The 21,070-nt window shown below is 29.5% G+C and overlaps 3 protein-coding genes and 1 pseudogene across 4 annotated transcripts; 1 reads left to right on the top strand and 3 right to left on the bottom strand.

The window, feature by feature from the left end:
- Positions 1-303: 303 nt before the first annotated feature.
- Positions 304-1,841, bottom strand: LOC149887154 (uncharacterized; annotated as a pseudogene).
- Positions 1,842-4,813: 2,972 nt separating this feature from the next.
- LOC145189785 (WD repeat, SAM and U-box domain-containing protein 1-like) lies at positions 4,814-9,584 on the bottom strand. Of its 2 annotated transcripts, none has more exons than XR_016453477.1 (10): positions 8,898-9,584; positions 8,445-8,549; positions 8,160-8,265; positions 7,763-7,796; positions 7,595-7,635; positions 7,190-7,296; positions 6,763-6,794; positions 6,485-6,663; positions 6,061-6,195; positions 4,814-5,107 (listed from the first exon to the last, which is right to left on the bottom strand). XR_016453477.1 is itself a non-coding variant. In XM_090090901.1 (10 exons), exons 1-10 carry the CDS (start codon positions 9,544-9,546, stop codon positions 4,929-4,931), a joined length of 1,557 nt encoding a protein of 518 aa, XP_089947027.1. In that variant the 5' UTR covers positions 9,547-9,575; the 3' UTR covers positions 4,814-4,928. The 2 variants fall into 2 exon arrangements, 1 of the variants encoding a protein (XP_089947027.1); XM_090090901.1 differs by having other exon boundaries at positions 6,485-6,653; positions 8,898-9,575.
- A 4,698-nt stretch (positions 9,585-14,282) lies between these two features.
- LOC145190687 (uncharacterized) lies at positions 14,283-15,894 on the top strand. The gene is made up of 3 exons (XM_080067569.2): positions 14,283-14,925; positions 15,145-15,270; positions 15,579-15,894. The coding sequence occupies exons 1-3, from the start codon at positions 14,388-14,390 to the stop codon at positions 15,674-15,676; spliced, it is 762 nt and encodes a 253-aa protein (XP_079923695.2). The 5' UTR covers positions 14,283-14,387; the 3' UTR covers positions 15,677-15,894.
- A 367-nt stretch (positions 15,895-16,261) lies between these two features.
- Positions 16,262-18,511, bottom strand: LOC145190147 (HIG1 domain family member 1A, mitochondrial-like). Its single transcript, XM_080066926.2, has 3 exons — positions 18,342-18,511; positions 17,751-17,959; positions 16,262-17,459 (listed from the first exon to the last, which is right to left on the bottom strand). The coding sequence occupies exons 1-2, from the start codon at positions 18,448-18,450 to the stop codon at positions 17,778-17,780; spliced, it is 291 nt and encodes a 96-aa protein (XP_079923052.2). The 5' UTR covers positions 18,451-18,511; the 3' UTR covers positions 16,262-17,459; positions 17,751-17,777.
- Between the last annotated feature and the right edge of the window lie 2,559 nt (positions 18,512-21,070).

The raw sequence follows: 21,070 nt of genomic DNA on the forward strand, positions 1-21,070 counted from the left end.
AACTTCACACCGGATTTCATACATGCTTGTAACTGTCCCTTAATGGCATGTAATACCAATAAATTTTACAGTATGTAATTCGTAGTTTTATAGCATGTAATGCGCAACTAAATAGCATGTAATATGTAACTTTATAGCACGTAATCCGCAATTTACTGCTCAAAAGGTAACTTAGCATAATTTGGTGGTGTGACACTTGTTACATCGTTTTATGTCACTGATTTTTGTATCTAAAAAAAAAAAAGTTTGATAAACTTAAGGCGGAAAACCCCTGAAAATTTTTTTTTGAGTAAATATCAATATTTTATAAATTCAACTTCATATACATAAAGTAAATAACAAAATTAACTGAAAAAAAAACAAAAAAAATTTTTTTGGGGTAAAATGGTAGCTGTAGCAGGTGCCAAAAACACCAAAATATTGAAAGACCCCGGCCAATGTATCTTAAGATGTACACAATTTTAAAAAAATCTTTTTTGCATACTTGTTCTAACAAGGTGTTGTGATATGAACGGAGCAGATTTTTCATCATAATTTTTAATTGCCTAGTATATTGGACCAAAGTACATGTAAAAAATTTGACCAAATTTTATGACTTTGTTGACAGATTTAAGGACTGGATTCAGTTTTTAAAAAAATCTGTCACGTTTAAATCACAGAAGACAATCAAACAAATTCATACTTAAAATTTTAGCTTAATACCACTTTTAGTTATTTAGATATGCTGGCCGGCGTCTTAAAAACTCTTCATCTGAGAAAAACAGCTTTTAAAAAGGATAGCATAAAAAATTTCAAAATAGTGTAAATAAATATGCAAATCTGAATATAATAAAAAAAGTTCAATCTTAAAATGCACCAGTTTGATATGGGTTTTGCTCTTTTTCAAGAGATTTGTTATATCGACTCTTCTTTTTTCCACGAATTACTTGTCTGCGTTTCTTTGCTCGTCTGTGTTCTTACATATGGCTAAGTATAATCACTTTTGATTAATTTTCCAACATCCTTCTAACAAATACTTTTCAGGTCTTAAATTCATTTTTTCTAAAACTAAAACACTAGCTTGTCTACCAATGTTAAAATGGGCAACTGCATCAAAAGTGCAACATCAATAACATTGGGCACATGGTCTGGAATAGAATTTAAAATAAGATCACTCTTCAAGTCCTTTAATTCTTGAGTAGCATCCATCATAGTGTCTTCAGCTACAGATTTTACTGCATTAGTTAGTTTTATAACAATTTTATAATAAATATTAGCAGTCATTGGTTTAGGCATGTCTATTAATGAGACAAATCTTGAGAATCCAGAATAGCCTTGACCACATGATCTCATAGCATATACAGCCCTGGTATTAATATCAAAACATTTTTGTATATTCAATGTTGAGGTGTAAAGTTCTCTTGAATAACCATATACACAGCAGTTAACATAAAGATAATACGCTAAACCTTTTCTCTTGTTTTCATTTTCAGAGAGAAACAACTTAGATGACATACATTCTGGACATCTAAGGGTAGAAACTACAGAATTTAGTATTTCTAATTCTATAGAACGGTATCCAGTAATTATATTACTAGATAACTTTGGTCTTGATGACGAATTTTTTTTAATTTTTCTAGCAGAAGCACATAATTCATTAGAATTAATAAAGTTAAAATCGAGTGGTTTCCCCATATTTACATTTAGATCTTCAACACTTGTAGTATGTTCATATCTACAATATTCGATTCCATATTTACATCCATATCAACATTATTTATAACTAAGTTCTTTTTTACATTAGATATTTTTTTCCTTTTATTATTTTTAGCTCTTTGTTTAACTCTGCAAGCCTTAGGCATTATAGAAGATTTATGATATATTTATGAACTTTCCAGTAACTGTTTTTATACTCAAATTGTTTTGAACAATGGAAAATACAATTTACTTGATAAGATATATTTTTCATATAAAAAAATAGGATTTTGGACTATTTTTTAGTAAAGGCAAAAAATAGTGCTGTTTTTATGGCGGTTGTTAAGGAAGCTCAAAATATTAGGGTTCATTAAAATCTATTTTAATAAAGATCTATAGTGAATTTTCAAAAATGGTTTTCAGATGGTGAATCTCTGATAAATTTTGCACCAAACAAGAAAATAATATTATTTTTCAAAAATTTCATATTTCTGAGGGGGTTTCCACCTTAAATTAAGTAGAGAAAGAGATTCTATGATTAAAGAATTTGGATGTAACATATCGATGATCTGGCTACGTTTAGCAAACTTCGTAAATTACATTTCAGCGTAAAATAGTTCGGATAAAAATTGAAAACTAGTCTCATTAAAAAGGATAACACGGACAATGCTAAACGGTCTTGCATACATTTGAATGGTTGTTTGTGGAATTCACAAATAGATTGTTATCTGAATTTCAGTCTGAATTTTCAAACTGAGAGCATCTTCAGCTTTCATCATAACTGGTTAACTAAAGCCTATGCTCTTTCCTGTTTCAGAGTTCTTTGGGATCATTTTGTAAAGACATTTGAAAATTAGGCAATTCCACACCATTTCACTCAAATTATTGAACCAAAGTAATCAAATTTCCTTGAAACTTCTCTTAATCACAAGGAACGATTGTTGGAAACTTTATATGAGTTTTCAAACGGTTCGCTAATTAATTTCATAGGTATAAAGTAAAAAATTTATTTAATTAAAATAAAAGTAATTTTTGTCATGATTAAATAATAAAAAAAAAATATATACTTTGGTGCAAGAAAAACTCAGGTGCGTCACTGATTACTGCTTCAAAAAGTACCAGATTTTTGGTCTTTGAAAAATTGAGAACCAAGATTAGAGACCAATTACTGCATACTATATATAACTTTGTTCAAGATGTTTGTTCAAGATGCAAATTTAGTAAAATTTTAATCAAGAAGTATTGAATTTTGTATTTAAAATACTGTGAACTGGTTCACAACTATGGATAGACTATTACAGTTAATTGAAAATTAAAGAGTCATACATCCAAAGAACATTTATATTTTGACTACATAAATCCTTCAAATTTTTAAAATTAAATGTCTCACCCCTCTGAATAATTTTGCGTCATATCTAAATCTGTACCATATACTTTGCTTTATAAACTGGAAGCTTTTTAAAATTTTGCCACATTCACTAAAAAAAGCTCTTGGCTTGACTTTACTTACTAGGAGTAAATACAGTGTTGAAAAATATTACCCTAAGGCTCTAATTAAGGTGGTACATACCTCAAAAAATTCAAACTTTTCAAAATTTAAATCATCAATTTTCCTGGTCAATTTGACATTGGTGAATCTGAAAATAAGATCAAAATTAGATTCAGCAGCATCTAAATTAGTCTAATTTAGCATTTGAAATGTTTATAATTTTCTAGTCCTTAGCAACGGTCTTAACAACCAGGGTGATATCTGAATTTATTTTATTTCCTATCTATATTTGTGTTCATTCAGTATGGAAAAAAACTTTATAGCCTATAGAGTTTCTTGTTTTGACTTAAAGACATATTTCCAAGCAACACAACCACGGTATTTTCATAAATTTACTTGATGTATGTAATCCAAATGAGGTTAAGTTAAGCTTTGCATTGTTTAATATGGAAACGGTGCCCCAAAGAGGTTTTTGTGGGAAAGTTATTAATTGATATAGCTGTAGCATCTGCAGTGCTATGTTTCAATAGAGGTGGTTATGGTTTGTTAAGTGTTTATTGTAGCTTTGGTTTGCAACCTGGTCAATTTTGTATATACAGCTGGTCAATTTTGTATATACAGCTATACGCATAAAAAGTTCTAAAAAAAAATCAAGTGATATTGTTAAAAAACGAAGAAAAAAGCTTAGAGCAATTATAAAAAAGAGTTTTAATGATAAAAATAGTGCTACAGAAGGTGAAATGTATGCTTCTTGAACTTTTTAGACTTTATAGTAATTGTTTAGATAAGTTTTTATTCTTTTAATGAGTTTTTCTCAGATTCGCGTTTTTTTAACTTTGATCCTAAATAACTTAAAATCTGTTTTTGTCAAATTTATTGAAATTTTCAGGATTTATTCTTTACATAGAAGTCTATGTTCTGAACTAAAAAAATATTTTTGTTTTATTTTTTTTTACTTATTTTTATAAACATTTTTGTATTTCTTTTTGGGGAAAATTACCCGAATTATTGTAATTGAGCAAATTATAATTTTATAGTTAAACTCTGGATTTATTATAGTTTGGATTTATATAGTTATACTCTGGATTTGTAAACATTTTTTTAGTTTATAACATACATTGCACCATTATTGATTAGTTTGCGAAGTTTGATGTAAGTATCTTTTTGCAATAAAAAGATATATTGGAATAAAAAATTTGCATAATTAGGGTATTTGCATAATTATTTTTAAGAATAATTGTTTTTTGTAATTTTTTTTTTACTTTTTTTATTTGTAATTTTATTTTTGGCAAAAAAAATCAAAAAGACATAAATAATAACCAATATTTTATGGCATAAATAATAATCAATTTTTTGAGGTATGTACCACCTTAACTCTTTTAACGCTTGATACTCAGAAAAACAAAGATAATTTTTTTTGCCATCTGCTTTAAGGGAATATTCCAATCGTGTCTTGAAAAAAAATGTATTGCAGTTTTTATTCCAGAAAATACGGTTTTCAAAGCATCATCATTTTTAAGAGAAATTTAGAAAACTCTTTCAAGTTGTTATTCTCCGTTTCTTTTTAAAGTCTGTTGGTTACCAGGACTTCAAAGTGTATTACCGCCCCCGTTATCTTTAGGGTATAGCAAGATAAGAAAAAGGCAAACAGAACATTGACTGATCAATAAATTACATAGATATACAAAAAAAATTTGATTTCATATTTACATATTATAGCCTGGCTAAAAGTTAAGAATTAAGTAAATGCATTTTTACAAAATGATCAAATTTCAATGCTAGTCAATGCTAAAGGTGCAGGTCCAAAGAATCTCATAATTGCATTTTTTAATGATCGATTAGGCACTAACTGTGCGTGAGCCAAAGGCATATTAGTCATGGGACTAGTGACTTTTCCTGAGGTCAACCACGACAATATTGATGCTTTCTCGTACGTAAAACCGTCTTAACAAGAATAAAAGTATATATGTAATACATAAGATACAAACATTTAAATTTCAAGAAATAAAATATCAAGTATTAAAGAAAAAAAAACTTATGTAATAAATTTTTTAAATAATCAAAATTATGGAATTGTTGATCAAAATGTAGCAAGTAAAGTAATCTAATTGCATGTCATTCACGTTATATATCGGTTACAGCAAGAAACTTAACAAATATCACTCGAATTTCTATTGAAAATTACTTCAAAAGCTCAATTCAACTTTAACACATTTGTCACATGATATGCACAAGACTCGAAGTGTTTGATGCTGCTGCATATAAAAACCTAAGAAACCAAACAGAGAAAAGCAACATGAAATGCTAACAAATTAGTTTGTCAAAGACAAATCGTCACGAGAAAGCTTGTTACAGAGATATGCCAGTAGTAAGTGAAACAAATTTGTCTGATTCTTTGGGGAAATTATGCAACAATAGATACCATTGGTCAATGGTATTAAATACAGATACCATTGGTCAAAACAATCATGATGATAAAATTTAATTGCATTGAATCAGGTTCTAAAGTGAATTTTAGTAATCAACTTTTAGCTTTATCTTTTAATGGTATGAATTCTGGAGACATCATTGTAAAACGTATTATTTTCAAAGCCTATACAACATTCTGCAACAATAATAAAAGATTTGCAATTGAAAATGAAACTACAAGACCACAACTTACTAAAAAAATAAGGTATAGTTTTGAAGTTTTACAAAAGAAATTACTAACAAAATAACAATGGCTTCAAAATCCTCATTTCAAATATCAGAACGAAAGTTGTTCAATTAACAAATGCAATATCTACTTTCACACTAGAAACAACAGTATAACAACGTGAAGCTGTATTGCGGAGAAAGAGTTACTCTGATAAGGCACTGGGATGTAATCTTGATATACCCCTACTAGTAATACATACCTGCAGCAAGAACAGGATCTGTCATTAGTTCCATTGTTATTGGACATAAAAATTCATCCGGAATATCCTTTTGGCTGCCAACTTGTTTCAACTGCTTTATCTCCCTCAAAATTTTGTTGCGATGACCAAGAGGTTCTGGAATATTTAAGGTATCAGTCAGATAAAAATTAATTTGTGCTAGGTATCAAATACACATAATAAAACATTGCATACAAGAATGTAAAAGATGTTTTGACAATTATGTTATTTTCTGCAGGGTTTCTCCTAAACTTTGCTAAAAACTTGATAATTCCAGGTTATCCACAGTAAGTAAATATCTTTTCATTTTAGATTTTTTTCTTTTCTTTTAAATTTCATAATTGTAGAAATGAAATTAACCTTAATTTAAAATGAAATAAATTGTTGATAAATATTAAAATAATACCTATGTGTAAACCTTTAGAAAGACCATCATCATCAAGTTGCACAAGTTCTGCACCATTAATTGCATTCACAGTGAATGTGTTTACATAGAGTTCTAAACCTATAAGGCGCAACCACACACATACTTCCTCTACAGTCCAACAGGAAACAGATTTTGGGTTGTGAAAAATCTGTAACATACTTTTGAGAATAAAATCACGTTAAAAAAAACATATATTTTATTAAAAAACATCTTTTTTTTAACATTAAAAACTTACATAATGAAAAAATAAAAAATACCTGTTCTTTTACAGTGACAGGATCAGGACTTTCTGCAACAATATATTTATATTATAAAATATTTGTATCATAAAATATGTACAATTTAAAGTATGCAGTTTAACAAGTAATAAAAATACAAAATCCATACAATTTAAAGATATACACTCCATAAGAAAATCTTAGTTCCAAATTTTGTTTATATTTTGATTATACAGTACAATGTCTCTAATTCAAATATCCTTAATTTGAAACTCCCTAATTCAAATCTCCTTAATTTGAAAACCTCCATAATTCAATTAAATGTAAAGTCACCATGAAATGCACTTAAGAAAAGTCAACTTTCTGTAATTGAAAAATCTTTCTAATTCAAACTATGCATATTTTTCCCCATAAAATTTGAATTAAAGAGATTGCACTATGTAATGAAAGTAAAATCCCTTCTTACTTTCATACGGTTCACTCAGCTTAAGCTTCCAAATTCGCATAGTTTTGTCATTAGAACCAGTTGCTAAGTAACAACCATCAGGTGAAAAAGCAATGCAGTTTATATATCTAAAATGTTAAACTTTGCCATTTAAAAATTCAAACCAATAAAGAGATTGCTACATTTGAAAAAAAAAAAAAAAGTTAATGTGAATCATTCGTTTTTACTGTTAACAATAAATTAACACAAAGTTAATAACAAATTAAAGATAAATTAATGCAAAATCAACAATAGATTTTAATTCTTTTCTTGTTTCTTTTAGAGATTGTAAATAATTTTTACTTAAACCAGTTAAAAAAGAACTTGAAAAACCTCACCACCCTACAAATCATACAACTCAATATAAAATCTCACAATCCCACAAACCTTGTGTGACCTGTAAGTGTTGCCAAAATCTTTCCACAAGCCTAGATTTAGGCAAATTTAGATATTGACTGTTAAAACATTTAAAACCATTATAAATCTTTTTTGGCATTTTAAATAGCAAAAAGTAAAAACAAATTTAAAACAATTTTCAGAGTAATTTTTACTTACTGGATCCCAAAGTATCACAGATTTATCTGTAGAACTAAATTAAAACACTTAAACTTATATTTAAAATTCTAGAAAGTAGATCATAAATTAAGATAATGTACTATAACATACTATTGGAATAGATTATTTCCCTCTGTTTGTCATTATCATTAAATATTCTAATGTCTTTTTGATAAAGTACTTGGGAATGTATGCATAATATGGCAATCTGATCCTAAATGACCTTTACATAAATTTATGTATACAAATATGCATTGATTGTAAAAGTGCTTATAAACTTGGCTATTTTAAACGGAACCTTAAGGCACTAAGAAGTATGTAATTTTATTTGAATAAAATATTACTAACTTTTTGTGACAGAAACTCATACTGTAAAAATTTTAGTATCAATGCTTACCATGAAGCCAATAATTCTCCATTAAAAGAAAATTTGCAATCAGACACATGAGCACTGTGTCCTTCCAAACAAGATAAAGGTTGGATTGAACATTCTGCTGAGTGAGCTACAAAGAAAAAGAATTATAAAAGAAACTTTTCAAACAATTTATCAAATGAATATTATTAATGAATACCCATAATATGCATAATAAAAAAAACTTAAGACAGTATAAAAGCATTGAAGTGGTATTTTTGCTTTTCTTTTATTTTGAAAATAATTAAGCTAAATAAGTAATGCTCACACCTGATGCTGTATACAAATGCCATAATTTAACCAAATTATCACCTCCGCAAGTGGCAAGAAGAAAACATGCTGATTCTCCCCCAGAAGATTTAAGACATGGTGAAGCTAAAAAAGTGGTCTAAACCTAATTCGTACCAACCTAATTAACAAATGGCTAGCCATCCTTAATACAGTCATTAGGAAAGTTGACAATCCCAGTCTTGAAGGGACCTGTAAAACCAACATCCTGAAGAATGTTTGCACAGGTCCCTTCAAGACTTTTCTTCAGGGAGATGAGATCTTCTATTTTTCCTGGACAATTCAGGATGATTTTCACAAGCCAATTAGACCAAGAATAAAAAACTTGATTGACAAGTATGAATATAGCTATATATACGGAATACTAAAATATGATTTAAAAACAATTAAAGCAACTAAAGCTTATTTATAACAAAATGAAAATATATAATTTACCAGCACCATACTTGGGTGAAAAATCACAACTAGATAATCCAACACCACTAGAACCACAATCATGAGCTTGTGCCATATTCATGCATTTGCTTAAATTAAAATCCCAAACTCTAATATCTCCATAAATTGAGCCTGAAACTATATACAAATCATCAGGTGTAAATCTGCAAGTTGTCAAGCTGAATTCTGAACCTTTGAATGCTTTTATTAACTCATATGTTACAAAATTCCAAACCATTAATGTTGCATCTGATGAACATGTTACAATGTATGGCAGTTTTGTAGAAAATGAACAGCATCGAACAATACCTTTGTGACCAAATAAGGCTTTAATTTTTTCTCCTGTTTCAACATTCCACAGTATCAAACTGCAATCTTGAGAACCAGTTACCAAAATTGAACCCAGCGGAGAAAAAGCACATACTGTAACGGAATATGTATGTCCAAGTAAAGGAGAGAAAGAAAATTCTTCACCATTTTCAACATTGAAAATACGTGCAGTTTTGTCTGCTGAAGCAGTAGCTACAACTTTTCCATTTGAAGAAAATGCACAGCAATTTATGTCATTTTTGTGGACAGAAATTGTTTTTACCTCATTTACAGTTGCCATCACATTATGTATATAGCTATATAGACATGAATAAAGCATACACAAAAGGATATTGTTTCACACACACACACACACACACACACACACACACACACACACACACACACACACACACACACACACACACACACACACACACACACACACACACACACACACACACACACACACACACACAAATACTGTGTAATATTTATACTTTGTGTATATCTATACAATCAATCCTTTTCCTGAGAATATAGTTTTCTTTCCTCGATAAAGTAGAGAAACGAAAATACTCATATTTCTGTAGCGAATATCTTTTATACACTGATTGTACTTTAATAAATTTGATAACAAGAACAAAATAATTCAAAAAAGGAAATGGAAGATGTTGTGAAATTCCTAGCTCATCTGGTATTATAATTAATAGATTTAAGTGAACCTTTTAAAATTTTAAAAGCAAGTTAGTTTTGATCACTGCCCTACCATAAATTTTTTAAATAATTTTCTGGAAGAAAAGAAAAGTAATGCCATCTAGATCGTATTTTTTTCACTTTCGAAATGTTGTTGCCTTGCTTTCTCGAGCTTTATTGTCAGACACTCATAATTTATTGTTAGTTTATCGAGTTTCCTTATTTGATGATTACTGATATTTTCAGTGGTAAGAGGAAAAAATCACGTTTGTTAATAAAACCAAGCAAATTATATTTAGGCTTCTTTCGATTTCGACAACCATAAGTTTAAGTATGTCAATGTAAGTAATTGTTAAGAGTTAACAATTTACAAATACTTTTTGTAATCGCGTGTCGGAAATGTAGTTTAACGAAACAAAAAGGATTAATTATTTTCTTGTATTTTAATCATATCAAAACTACCCTACATGAACTTCGATTAGATTTTGTAAGACCCTTCAAAAAAGTTGTTCAGAATTTTTTTTTACATTTAGTATTCATATTTTAACAGTAAAACGCACACAGACAGAATGCTAGTAAAGTGTTTTTGATTTTTATAAATTTGTTAATTATAAGGTTTTTATAGTTATTTTTACAAATTTGTTAAGTATAAGATCTTTATAGTTTTTGTGCTCATGAGGGTAAAATTAGGTTATAATAAAATGGCCATGAGTTAAACAAACTTTATATCAAGGCACACTGTAGTTAGTCTTCGCTATATCAGTTAGTTTTGATGTAACAGCAATTACATAGAGTACGCACTCATGTATAATAATAACAAGGCAGTTAGCAGTTTCACTCTTGACAACCTGATTTTTTCAAGGGGGCAAAATAAAATGATCTGAAAATATCTTACACAGCGAAAAATGTCATGATAATAATTTATTCACTGTGTTTTAAGAAAAAGGCGAGGCGACTGATTGACAGACAAAAGCAGCTTATCACAGATAATGTTTTCAACAAGTTTACAGGCCATAAAAGATTCCTTCTTTTTAGAGTTTGCAACAGCTGCCGGTTCATAATTTTAATCCATGGAAGACGAGCATAGACAGCGCAGCATTCGAAAAAAATTCGATAAGAGTTTACTGTTGGAGCCGAAGGTGGCCTTTAAGCTTGATCTTTCAATTATGATCCGCGACGCTTCGTGCAAATGATGACTATTACTATATACATCAGTTCGCAGGTCAAATAAAAAAACTAACGGATTATCTCACCGCAGCAGAGCTGAAGGCTCTTTCTGAGTTTATTCGTTCATTCACCATGTGTGTACTCTCATCACTGCTGTCTGCATGGAGTACAATTGTAAACACGAGTGCTGCGGCTTTAGATGCACAAGCTGAGTTTGAAATGTTCTCGAGATACACATAAAAAGACCAATTGATGTTTCTGGCAGAACGATGGCATTAACGAGAGCTAATCATGAGAGATGAACTGACATCAATTGTCGTGGGTGGGTCCGCGCTCGTAATCGCAGGTCTTGCTATTAAATATTTTGTCTACTTAAATATAATTATTTGACAAAAAGATTTGCAATTATTCTTGCAAACTCCAGGCCATAATTGCTTACAGATAACTGCCAAGACTTACTGTTAATTTATTGTTTATATCAGTGAGACGTTCTCATGACCTGAGTTACTATATAACTGCGGCGTGTTGCTTGAAATTGAGATGCTTTCTAACTTTTTGATGGTGTTCATGCCCAGTAAACCTCCATTCTCCTCAATTATAAAGTCGAAGGTAATTCTTTCTTGAGTTGGAGGATGACAACAGTAGCCATCTTATCGCGAACAAGGAGCGGTATGCCTGTGTGATACTGAGTTGTTATCTAATGAATTTGAATGCGGTGGCGGCCTAAAACAGCAAGCTTTGCGAGAGCACAGCGTCTCTTCGCAAACCTTCTTAAGCAACAAAGTTGTTGATAAGCATTATACTCTCAACACCGGCCATCAGATCCAAGTCGTTGAAAAAATATGGAATTGCTTCTCTTTAACAATCACAGAACTGATATGCTGTGATAAATTTGCTTATTGATAACTTATTTTACATTAAAAACTTTATCATGGAACAACCATCAGCTCATTGTAAACGAACCCGCGTGGTAGTCCATTAGTTAGACAACACAATGCATGCTGATTGCCTTGACAAATCAGATTGTTAACATCATACACTTTTAGTGTCCATACAGGGTGTCTGCACAAATGCTTACACATTCAACCCTTATTTGGAGGGAGATAAGGATTGACATCAATAATCAAAAGTAGCAAACTGTAATCAAAGTTAGTAGTAAAATTAACTAGCCTCAAAGTTCCTTGACAACTGTATATAAAAGCAATCATAAAAACAAAGCGTTCCCAAACTCCCACATGTGATATTTGGTTTTCCGAAACTAATTCAGACCCTTAAGAACCAGGTGTACTAAAAATCCAAATTTCATACTTCTTCGAAAAAAAACTGGTATTCCCAAGTCGACAATCCAATTTAAAAAGAGATATAGCTGTGAGAATCACAGGAAGCAAAAATTCCCCGGTCAATCCTAACAACAATTTAGCGAAAGCCAAAAATGCGGTTGAAAACCGCCACGAGAAAAGCTTCAAGAAAATTAATAGTGAATTATAATGGATGATGAAACCTACTGCAAACTCGACTGTTTGACGCTCCTAGGTCAGCTATTTTATACAATACCGAATTGAACAAAGCCTGAAGTTTTACTAAATGTAATTAAAACCAAAAAACATGGCAAAAAAAAGTTATCGCTTGGAAAACTATTGTTTGTATGGTTTTAAAAATCAGTCATTTTTCAGGAGCGAAACCGTGAAAGAATATTAAAAAAAGTGATTTATACCTACGATCCGAAAGCATGTTGATCAGCCCGTTTTCTGGTCTGATCTAGCCATGACTCATGCAGAAAGAACTTATAATTTTTTTGATAATTAACAAATGATAATTTTAACTTCAAAGAAAAAAAACTTTCAAAGATATCAGCAGCCTTGCTAGTATATGAATATTACTTTGCTATTTATAAAAATGTAAAACATTTTTTCCCTCTTTAAGTTTTACAATTCCTATCATCCCCAGGTCCTTTTCAATATTTGTGACAAAAGTTAGAAAAATCCAGTTGAAAGTTGAAAAAAGTCTTCTGCAAATCTTCATGAAGTTGAAAAAAATCTTCTGTAAAATAAAAGGAGTCCAGTTTATTTTCAAAATTAATCGTGGACAATCTAAAATGTTATAGCTATCTTTACTAAAGCCATTAAAAAAGAAATGAATATTTTCTTTACAATTACAACTACTTGTAACAGAATTACTCAATTCTATGCTATAAACTTACTCATTTTTTGTTTTACTTGTAAAATGCCATCAATTGTAATGACGTTTTTCTCAAAGAGTGTAATTGAATTAAAATTAAACAATTCCTTGCTTCAAAACTTTTTTTTTTTTGCTTTTTGCTTTCTTGCTTCAAAACTAATAGTCTTCTTGTGTTGCTTTTTTAATTACAAAAAAAGAATTCATTTTTTAGTAATAAGCTGTTAAACTGTACTAGAGAAGATAGCATCTTTCGTTCTTAAGAGTAAATAATTTCTAAGCTCTTAAGAGTAAATGGTTTCAAAGTCCTTATGAGTAAATTATTTCTAAGTTTTTAGGAGTAAATGGTTTCTAGGTTTTAAAGAATAAATCGTTTTTAAGCTCTTTAGATTGATTGATTTCTACGTTTATATTTGTACGAAATGGTTTTAAAGTTCTTCAGAATTGAAATTTTTTTTTGACAAGAATCAGTTGATAAAAACTGGTAAACGATATAATAATGGGGTTTAAAGTCATAGAGTGTTTCAAAATATCAAGTTGCAAACAACTGACTTAGTGTATGTAATTTAGTTACAATTACACATTAGTCTTCATAACTTGCATCAATTACATTTACTTATTACAGTAATTATAATGTACAATTGTGATGGGTAATTTAATTACATGTAATTGGTCCATGTGTGTTACTAATAAATAATTTTCTTTTACGCCAGAAAGATTTAAAAAAAAAAGCTGTTTGCCCGCCCCCTTCCCCTCCCCCTTACAGAACGCTTCGCCGTAATTGAAAAAAAAACCTAACACACTTAATCTAGATTATTCTTTTGCAAACCTGTAAATGTTAACCTAACAAGAATATTGAGCAAAAACTTAAACAAAGAGTTTAAACTTAAATTTTATTAAAAACATTTCTGTTCTCTTTATGCACATATTTTAAAGTTAAAGCATTTCTGTTCTCTTTATGTACATTCTACAAACGTATTTACAAACAACCGGAAATCTCCTTAATCTTATTGCCATAAAAACATTTTCTCTTTTAGCAAATAAGACAATAGCATCAAATATAATTCAGCAGTAAATGTCACTTTTAAAGAAGAGCATAACTAAAGCTAGTAGCTTGAAATTTAAATATAATGTATTATCGCTATGAAAATAAAATTTATCGCCGGAGTTCTTACATATACAGTATACATTATTCATTTGTTGTTGTATGCAGTAGCTATAGTGTATTTTGCTGCAACTGGTCATAAACTAAAAGATTACATTGTGGCAACAGAACTCATTTACGTCGTATATGTTAAATTTGGACTATTTCTCATTGCAATTATTGCATTCTGTATACCCTCGACAAAGCGTTCCACATCGATTGTTTTGCTTTACATAGTCCATGCAAGTGATGTAACCATGAGTTTGGTTATTATATTCGTGCATTGCCTAACTTCAAGAAAGAATAACTCTCACTACATGCTCGTTATGCTTCTCATAATATTCCAAAATGGTGTTATGTTTTTAGTTGATGTAATAGCTCTTGTAACACTGTGCGTAAATGTAAAGTCTTCATATTATCCTCACAAGGCATCTTTGATATCTGCAGAAACGAAAGAGGATGAATTACAGCCACCTTCTTATTATAAGCCGCAGCACAAAATTAAAAGACTATTTCCATTTATGACCAGAAAAAATGGTAGGTAAACTTTGAAGTTTACTAAAAATTTTAAAAACCTAATTTCAATTATAGAATCTAGGAATCTATGAAGAAGAAAAACAATCAAATACAATGTAAATAACTAAATAGTGTTTAACGTAATGATGTTGAATAGCTCTAATAAATGTATTTAAACAAACCTATTTATTCTTCTTCCTCCTCTAAAAAACAGTTAACCTTTCTTGCATTCATTAACAGGAAACTTTAAGAGGAGTTGTAAAGGAACTCTTAACTTGGAAAAGTATGGAAGCCGTTCGGGTATTATAAATGGGGTAGATGACGTACTAATAGAAAAGTGTATTGGGATGTCTTACTGCAAGAACGGTATGTAATAGTACTTTATTTCATTTAATAAAATAATAAAAAAATCTTTCTGTAAATCTTGAGTATTCAAAATTACACTTAGTATGTTCACCTGCCACTTTTGATTTCGCCTCTCCCCTTTTATTGTTGTCGGTGTCTTGATAAATATGACAAAGTAAAACTATCTTTGCATAATAAATTTGACTTTAAGATTGACCATTCAAAGGGTTTGAGCTAATACACACGTTTATCAGAAACACAAAATACAATTCAATTGTTCAAATCATAAGATAACGCTATTTCTTTTTTCCTTTTTCTTTCTTTGATAGCGAAAAAAGGGCGTCCCAAGATTGAAACTATATCTCAACACAGTCGAACTCAAGTTTATGATAAAGATGAAGAAAGTTTTGGTGTCACTAAATTCTGAACATTAAACGAATATAATAAAATGATTAAGAAGGATTGTGTGCCCGTCAAGAACATTTAAAAATGAAGCAACTGTGAAACAATGCAATTGTTCTTACGATTTCAAGCTATTAAAAGCAGCAAGTAAATTAACAAAACGGATTGCTATAGAATAAAACAATATGTAATAGTTCTCAGTTTACATCACATTAATTTTTTTTCAGTAATGATAATGTTCAATATAGTCTATTGATTCGTGCACCTCACGAAACCTAATACTGATTATTTGACAATAAACAAAAAGACATTTTCGACATTAAAGATAATATCTTCTATGATGGACATTTGGACGACTGCTAAAAAATATTATATTCTATTATAAATAATATGTAATCAATTATTTAACATATACTCTTCATGAGTCATTAATTTGAGAGATACTGTTAATTTTTCATACAGCTCCAATAAGGTGGTCCGAAAAAATGCTAATTTTTTTATAATTAAAATAGCGCAAAAAGATGTGAATGAAAAAAGAGGGTTCAAAAAAATCCTTTTTTACCTTTCGGTAGTGCATGTGCATTAAAGTTTGCCAAAACTTGGACAAGTATTTCTTTTTTTACGATGATTTTTAACATTTTAAAATGAGCCTATTCCCGAATGCAATTGCCAAAGTTCTTATGTATTAGTTCTTATTTATCGGTCGCGCATTGATTCACAGTTAATGGAAGTATGAAAGAAGTTTTAAACGTAGATTACAGTTCAATACTAGTTTAAAATACTAACAGTTTAGATATTTTTTTGGTTTTCATTATTGCACATAAGATTATAAACAAATTATTTTAGACCACGAGTAATACTTATGTTGAACAATTGAACATCTCCATTTTCTCACTCTTAACTGAAGATACTTTGAAGTCTGATTTATGGGTGACGTCACGAATGATTAACCTTGATAACCAGTTGTTCTGATAAAACCATCCCTCAGTTAAAAAGTGAACTTAATTATTTTAAAACAATCCTCAATATCTGCTTGCAAGTAACTGAACATAAAAAGTAGACTTTTATCAAAGAAATTTTTTCAAGAGTCCAAAAGTCTCGTTGAAATATTTTCATTTTTTTATTTATGTGTTTATGACAAAGTCCATCGTAAGAATGTATTATTTAGATATTTTACTCTAAACCACCAGATCTTTGCTTTTGATTTGTACTAAAAATAGCTGAAGGATTGTAACTACCACAACTCCAGTATTTGAGATTTTTGATGTGTGATTACTAGGTGCGTCATCTAATTAGTCCAAAGTAATACAAAAGAACTTTAAATAGTTTTATACTTGTAAGGGAGTGATAACACATACCAAATGTGAGATATTAATTTCCTGTATATCATTATCTTCAATAGATAACAGGGTGGGTAAAATGGCTACAACAATTTTTATAGAAGTTTCATTTGGCTAATATATAAGAAGGAAAAGGATAGAAATGCTTACTGCATCAGAAGAACAAATTCATCTATCATTCAAATAATATTACTTGCATACATTAAATAGGAAAGGATTTATAAAAACAATATTAATGCACACAAAGCACACATTTAACATTAAAAAAATAGTATAAATGAAAACAAAGCATAAAACTGTCCAAAACAACTTCTGATATCTATGCCCAAATGATTCATGATAAAAATTTGGGTGCTCGAAATATCAGAACGCCAAATTTTCAAGCTGATCATATGCATATAACAATTTTAGTGATTGTAGAACATAAAATGATCAGCAGCAACAGCTGTATCCAAATGTTGCATCATTCTAAATTAGTCATTTAGACATCTATGCAGATTTAAATAATAAAAGAAAAAAATATTAAGTCAAAACTAAGTTTTATTTTAATCAAAAATTTAACACTTAAAATGCTTTTTATTTAATTTTAATATTCTGATGAGCTGGAAAAAAAAATTAAATGATAAAATGGATAAATTACTAATATACTTTACAGCATAGCACAGTAAATTTAAGTACAATTTTTTTAAAATTCAATAAATAGTTTATAAGATGCTCATATTTATTATATTTTAAAAATGAAATTATAACTATACATACATTTAGTCGTTGTAAAATATCTAACAGCTATTTTTTATCTTCATGTTCTTTAAATATTTGTATACCCAATCCAACACACATCGCTCCAACTACCATACTTTGTGCAACTACCCTAAGTCGCATTAAATAGCGACTTGTTGTCATGGCAGGTCCACGACTTTTATATCCATAAACACCATAAGCAAGAGCACCAATAAGTCCAACAAATCCTTAATTGTTAAAACAAAAAATTATGATTTTGTACAATTTCAAAAATTATCTTATAATACTATATTCTGGATTATCTATCAAATAGTAACTTTTGTTTGAGTATATACTTTAAAAGAACAAACACCCCATTAAAAGAACAAAAAACAAAACGAAACGAAACATAAAAAAAGCACCACAAAACATAAAAAAATATTCAATAAAATTAAATTTTCAGGGAAAGTTAGATTTCTAATACTTGCTTTATAACCTTTATACTATGATATTATCACAAAAAATCTTTAGCCTTATTATATTTTTAACGTATATGGACCTAGGATTACATTTTTATTATTACAAGTATTCTAATAGTTACACTTTATATAGAGACAGTATAAGTGTTACCGATTGGGACAAACGGGTCCTTCTTAACTTTATTTAAAAACTTTTCTGAATCTGATACTTCATCATTTTCAGGTCGCCAATATCTTGATTCACTAGGCTCTTTCGACATAGCTTCGAGATTTCCTTACAGTGGCTAAGTTATATGTCAGATAAGATAAAAGTTAAGGTTAGCTCTTATATTTGTACGAAATACAGCTAGAGCAGGGGGTAATTTAAAATAAAGTAATAAAGTACTTTAAATTTCAATTATCAAAAATACATTTTATATACATATTTTTAAAATTATAAAATAATAAAAAATCAAAAATAATTATATAAATATATTTTAATTTTATATTCAAGCATGAATCAAATTTTTAAACTTTATATAACATCCTCGATAATGTTTTCGGACAACTTTATTTTATGGTAAAAGTCTCAATGACGCAACCTTTTTTCGGACAAGTTTATTGAGTTCTTTTTGCACTTTGAACTTGCGTAACAATTTTAAGATTTTCTGTTTATGATTTTGATTCCTGAGTCCGAGTTAAAATAACAAATTATTTTTTTAAAGACGCACAAAAATAAAACTGTTATAAAAGGTCACGCTAGTTTTAGATTACAAGTAAAAAAATTGACTGGTAAAACCGATGTCATGTTAAGTTTGCTGTTTAAAAAAAAATTGACTTTAAATTTTACTATTTGCCAATTTTCGCCATTACTTTTATTTCTTACAATTACTTTAATCCCATGAAGTAGAAAAGTTGATTTAAAGGACCATGCATTTAAAGGTTTTTAGTTATGAAAGCATCAAGAGGAAGTAATGGTGAAGTGGCTCCAGCGCAGAGGTCTTTTTTTATATCCCTAATATCAATTTGCGGTTACAGATATTTAATGTTGAGAGGGCGACGAAGAAGCAGCGAATCATCATATTGAGCGGTCAACGTAATTAAGTGTTGACATGAGTGTGGTGAAAAGGTTGCAAATATGTCTCAAGTTGGTAAAGGTGCTAATATTGAGTAGGTGAGCGGGTGGTCTAGGTGTAGCATAATTCTCCATGATAGCGTTAAGGAAAATATACCATAATAAACAATAGAAATTGAAATGAATAAAAAGTTACTAGCTCCACATTTAACACAGAAATGAAAAAACGTTTAAACTTTTTTTTTGATGACCGTATTTACAGTAATCTTTTCAATATTATGCATTCTGACTTCAGTTCTATAAAGACATCCACTACAACAATGAGCCGAGTTGATCTCTCCTTAGTGTAAAACTTGCTAATTTTGGTGCCGAGAAGCGCAATTGACAATCGTTCTACACATGTAGAGAGAGGGAGGAATCAGCTAAATTTTCAGATGAATGAATAAAATATGTTAGCTAAAAGTTTCAATTGATAAGTGCGAAAAAGGTCCAATCCGATTGGTCACATTAAAATATCGCAAAGAAACAGAAGTGTAATTATCAGCTGGCGAAGAAGTTGAGATTTTCCAACTTTTTGTCATCAACCAACCAATAAAATGTCAAAAGTTTTTAAAATGACGGAAGAGAAAATGTTTTCAAACGCTTAACGGTTTCTGAGATCTACAACAGTATTTCATCAAGATAATCCAGCTAATCCAGCTTTATTCCAGTGTAGATTCCCTCAAGGTAATCTTTATTCTGGTGTCGCTTCCATCAAAGTAGTCTTTATTCCAGTGTAGATTCCATCAAGGTAATCGTTATTCCAGTGTAGATTCCATCAAGGTAATCTTTATTCCAGTGTAGATTCCATCAAGGTAATCTTTATTCCAGTGTAGATTCCATCAAGGTAATCTTTATTCCAGTGTAGATTACATCAAGGTAATCTTCATTCCAGTATAAATTCTATCAAGATAATTTTTATTCCAGTGTAGATTTCATCAAGGTAATCTTTATTCCAGTATAGATTCCATCGAGATAATCTTTATTCTCGCTTTATTTATGTAAAATCTCTTATTAGATCTTTATTAGAGCTTAAAAATTTTTGCCTGAAACAAATAAAAATGGCATTTTATTTTGTTTCTAAAAAAGCCTGAGAATTTCTTCACTCTGTTGATCAAGTAAAGGAAATGAAATTTACGTTGCAGCAAAGCACATATACTTTATAGCAAAATTTTGGTAAAACCTCATTGATGTCATTACATTTCGTTTAACTAGTCAAGTGAACTAAAGTCAGAGAATGAATTAAAAAAATACGAATAATAACATATTTGGGTATTGTAGTTAACTTACATTTTTGATTTATGTCAATTTCAAGAATTAAAGTTAAAAAAAGTTGAAGTTAAAGGATCACAAACGTAAAAATATTTCAAGAAAATAAAATCTTTGCACCACTATTTGTAAAATCGCAACACCTGTGACTATTGTGAGTTTAGCAACAGTTTTAATAAAAAGGACCAAAAATATATTTCAAGTAGCGTAATTTTATAGGAAAAATAGTGGATTCAAATGTGTGTTGGAGTACTTTCTGTTCGTCAACAATTTAAAAGTATACCATTATATTTTGTGTCGCAAAAATGTCATTCTGAATTTGTAATAAAATAAAAAAGCTAGGATTGGGTATGGGTAGGTTGGTTCAAAGCCTGACAACCGCCAAGTTTTCAACTAAAATTTGTTTAAAATAAATTTTTCCGTAAAAAAAAGTAAGAAAGAGAGCAGGAATTTAAAAGTCAATAAGTGCATCTTTGCTACTTTAAACTACAAGGAAAGTAACCCTTTTTAAACCTGAA

This window comes from Hydra viridissima, unplaced genomic scaffold (assembly GCF_058129835.1).
Source record: "Hydra viridissima isolate aposymbiotic clone 2 unplaced genomic scaffold, HvirCarnegie_v1 scaffold_6, whole genome shotgun sequence".
Classification (NCBI taxonomy): Eukaryota; Metazoa; Cnidaria; class Hydrozoa; order Anthoathecata; family Hydridae; genus Hydra; species Hydra viridissima.

What these genes read in the sequence shown, in the direction of transcription:
- LOC145189785 (XM_090090901.1), bottom strand. Translation starts at nt 9,546, where the DNA reads ATGCTTTATTCATGTCTATATAGCTATATACATAATGTGATGGCAACT. An exon ending in GCATTTGTATACAGCATCAG is followed by an intron (nt 8,266 to 8,444) that starts GTGTGAGCATTA and finishes TTTTCTTTGTAG; the next exon opens with CTCACTCAGCAGAATGTTCA. An exon ending in CTGTGATACTTTGGGATCCA is followed by an intron (nt 7,636 to 7,762) that starts GTAAGTAAAAAT and finishes GCCTAAATCTAG; the next exon opens with GCTTGTGGAAAGATTTTGGC.
- LOC145190687 (XM_080067569.2), top strand. Translation starts at nt 14,388, where the DNA reads ATGAAAATAAAATTTATCGCCGGAGTTCTTACATATACAGTATACATT. An exon ending in ATTTATGACCAGAAAAAATG is followed by an intron (nt 14,926 to 15,144) that starts GTAGGTAAACTT and finishes ATTCATTAACAG; the next exon opens with GAAACTTTAAGAGGAGTTGT. An exon ending in GATGTCTTACTGCAAGAACG is followed by an intron (nt 15,271 to 15,578) that starts GTATGTAATAGT and finishes TTTCTTTGATAG; the next exon opens with CGAAAAAAGGGCGTCCCAAG.
- LOC145190147 (XM_080066926.2), bottom strand. Translation starts at nt 18,450, where the DNA reads ATGTCGAAAGAGCCTAGTGAATCAAGATATTGGCGACCTGAAAATGAT. An exon ending in GGACCCGTTTGTCCCAATCG is followed by an intron (nt 17,960 to 18,341) that starts GTAACACTTATA and finishes TTAACAATTAAG; the next exon opens with GATTTGTTGGACTTATTGGT.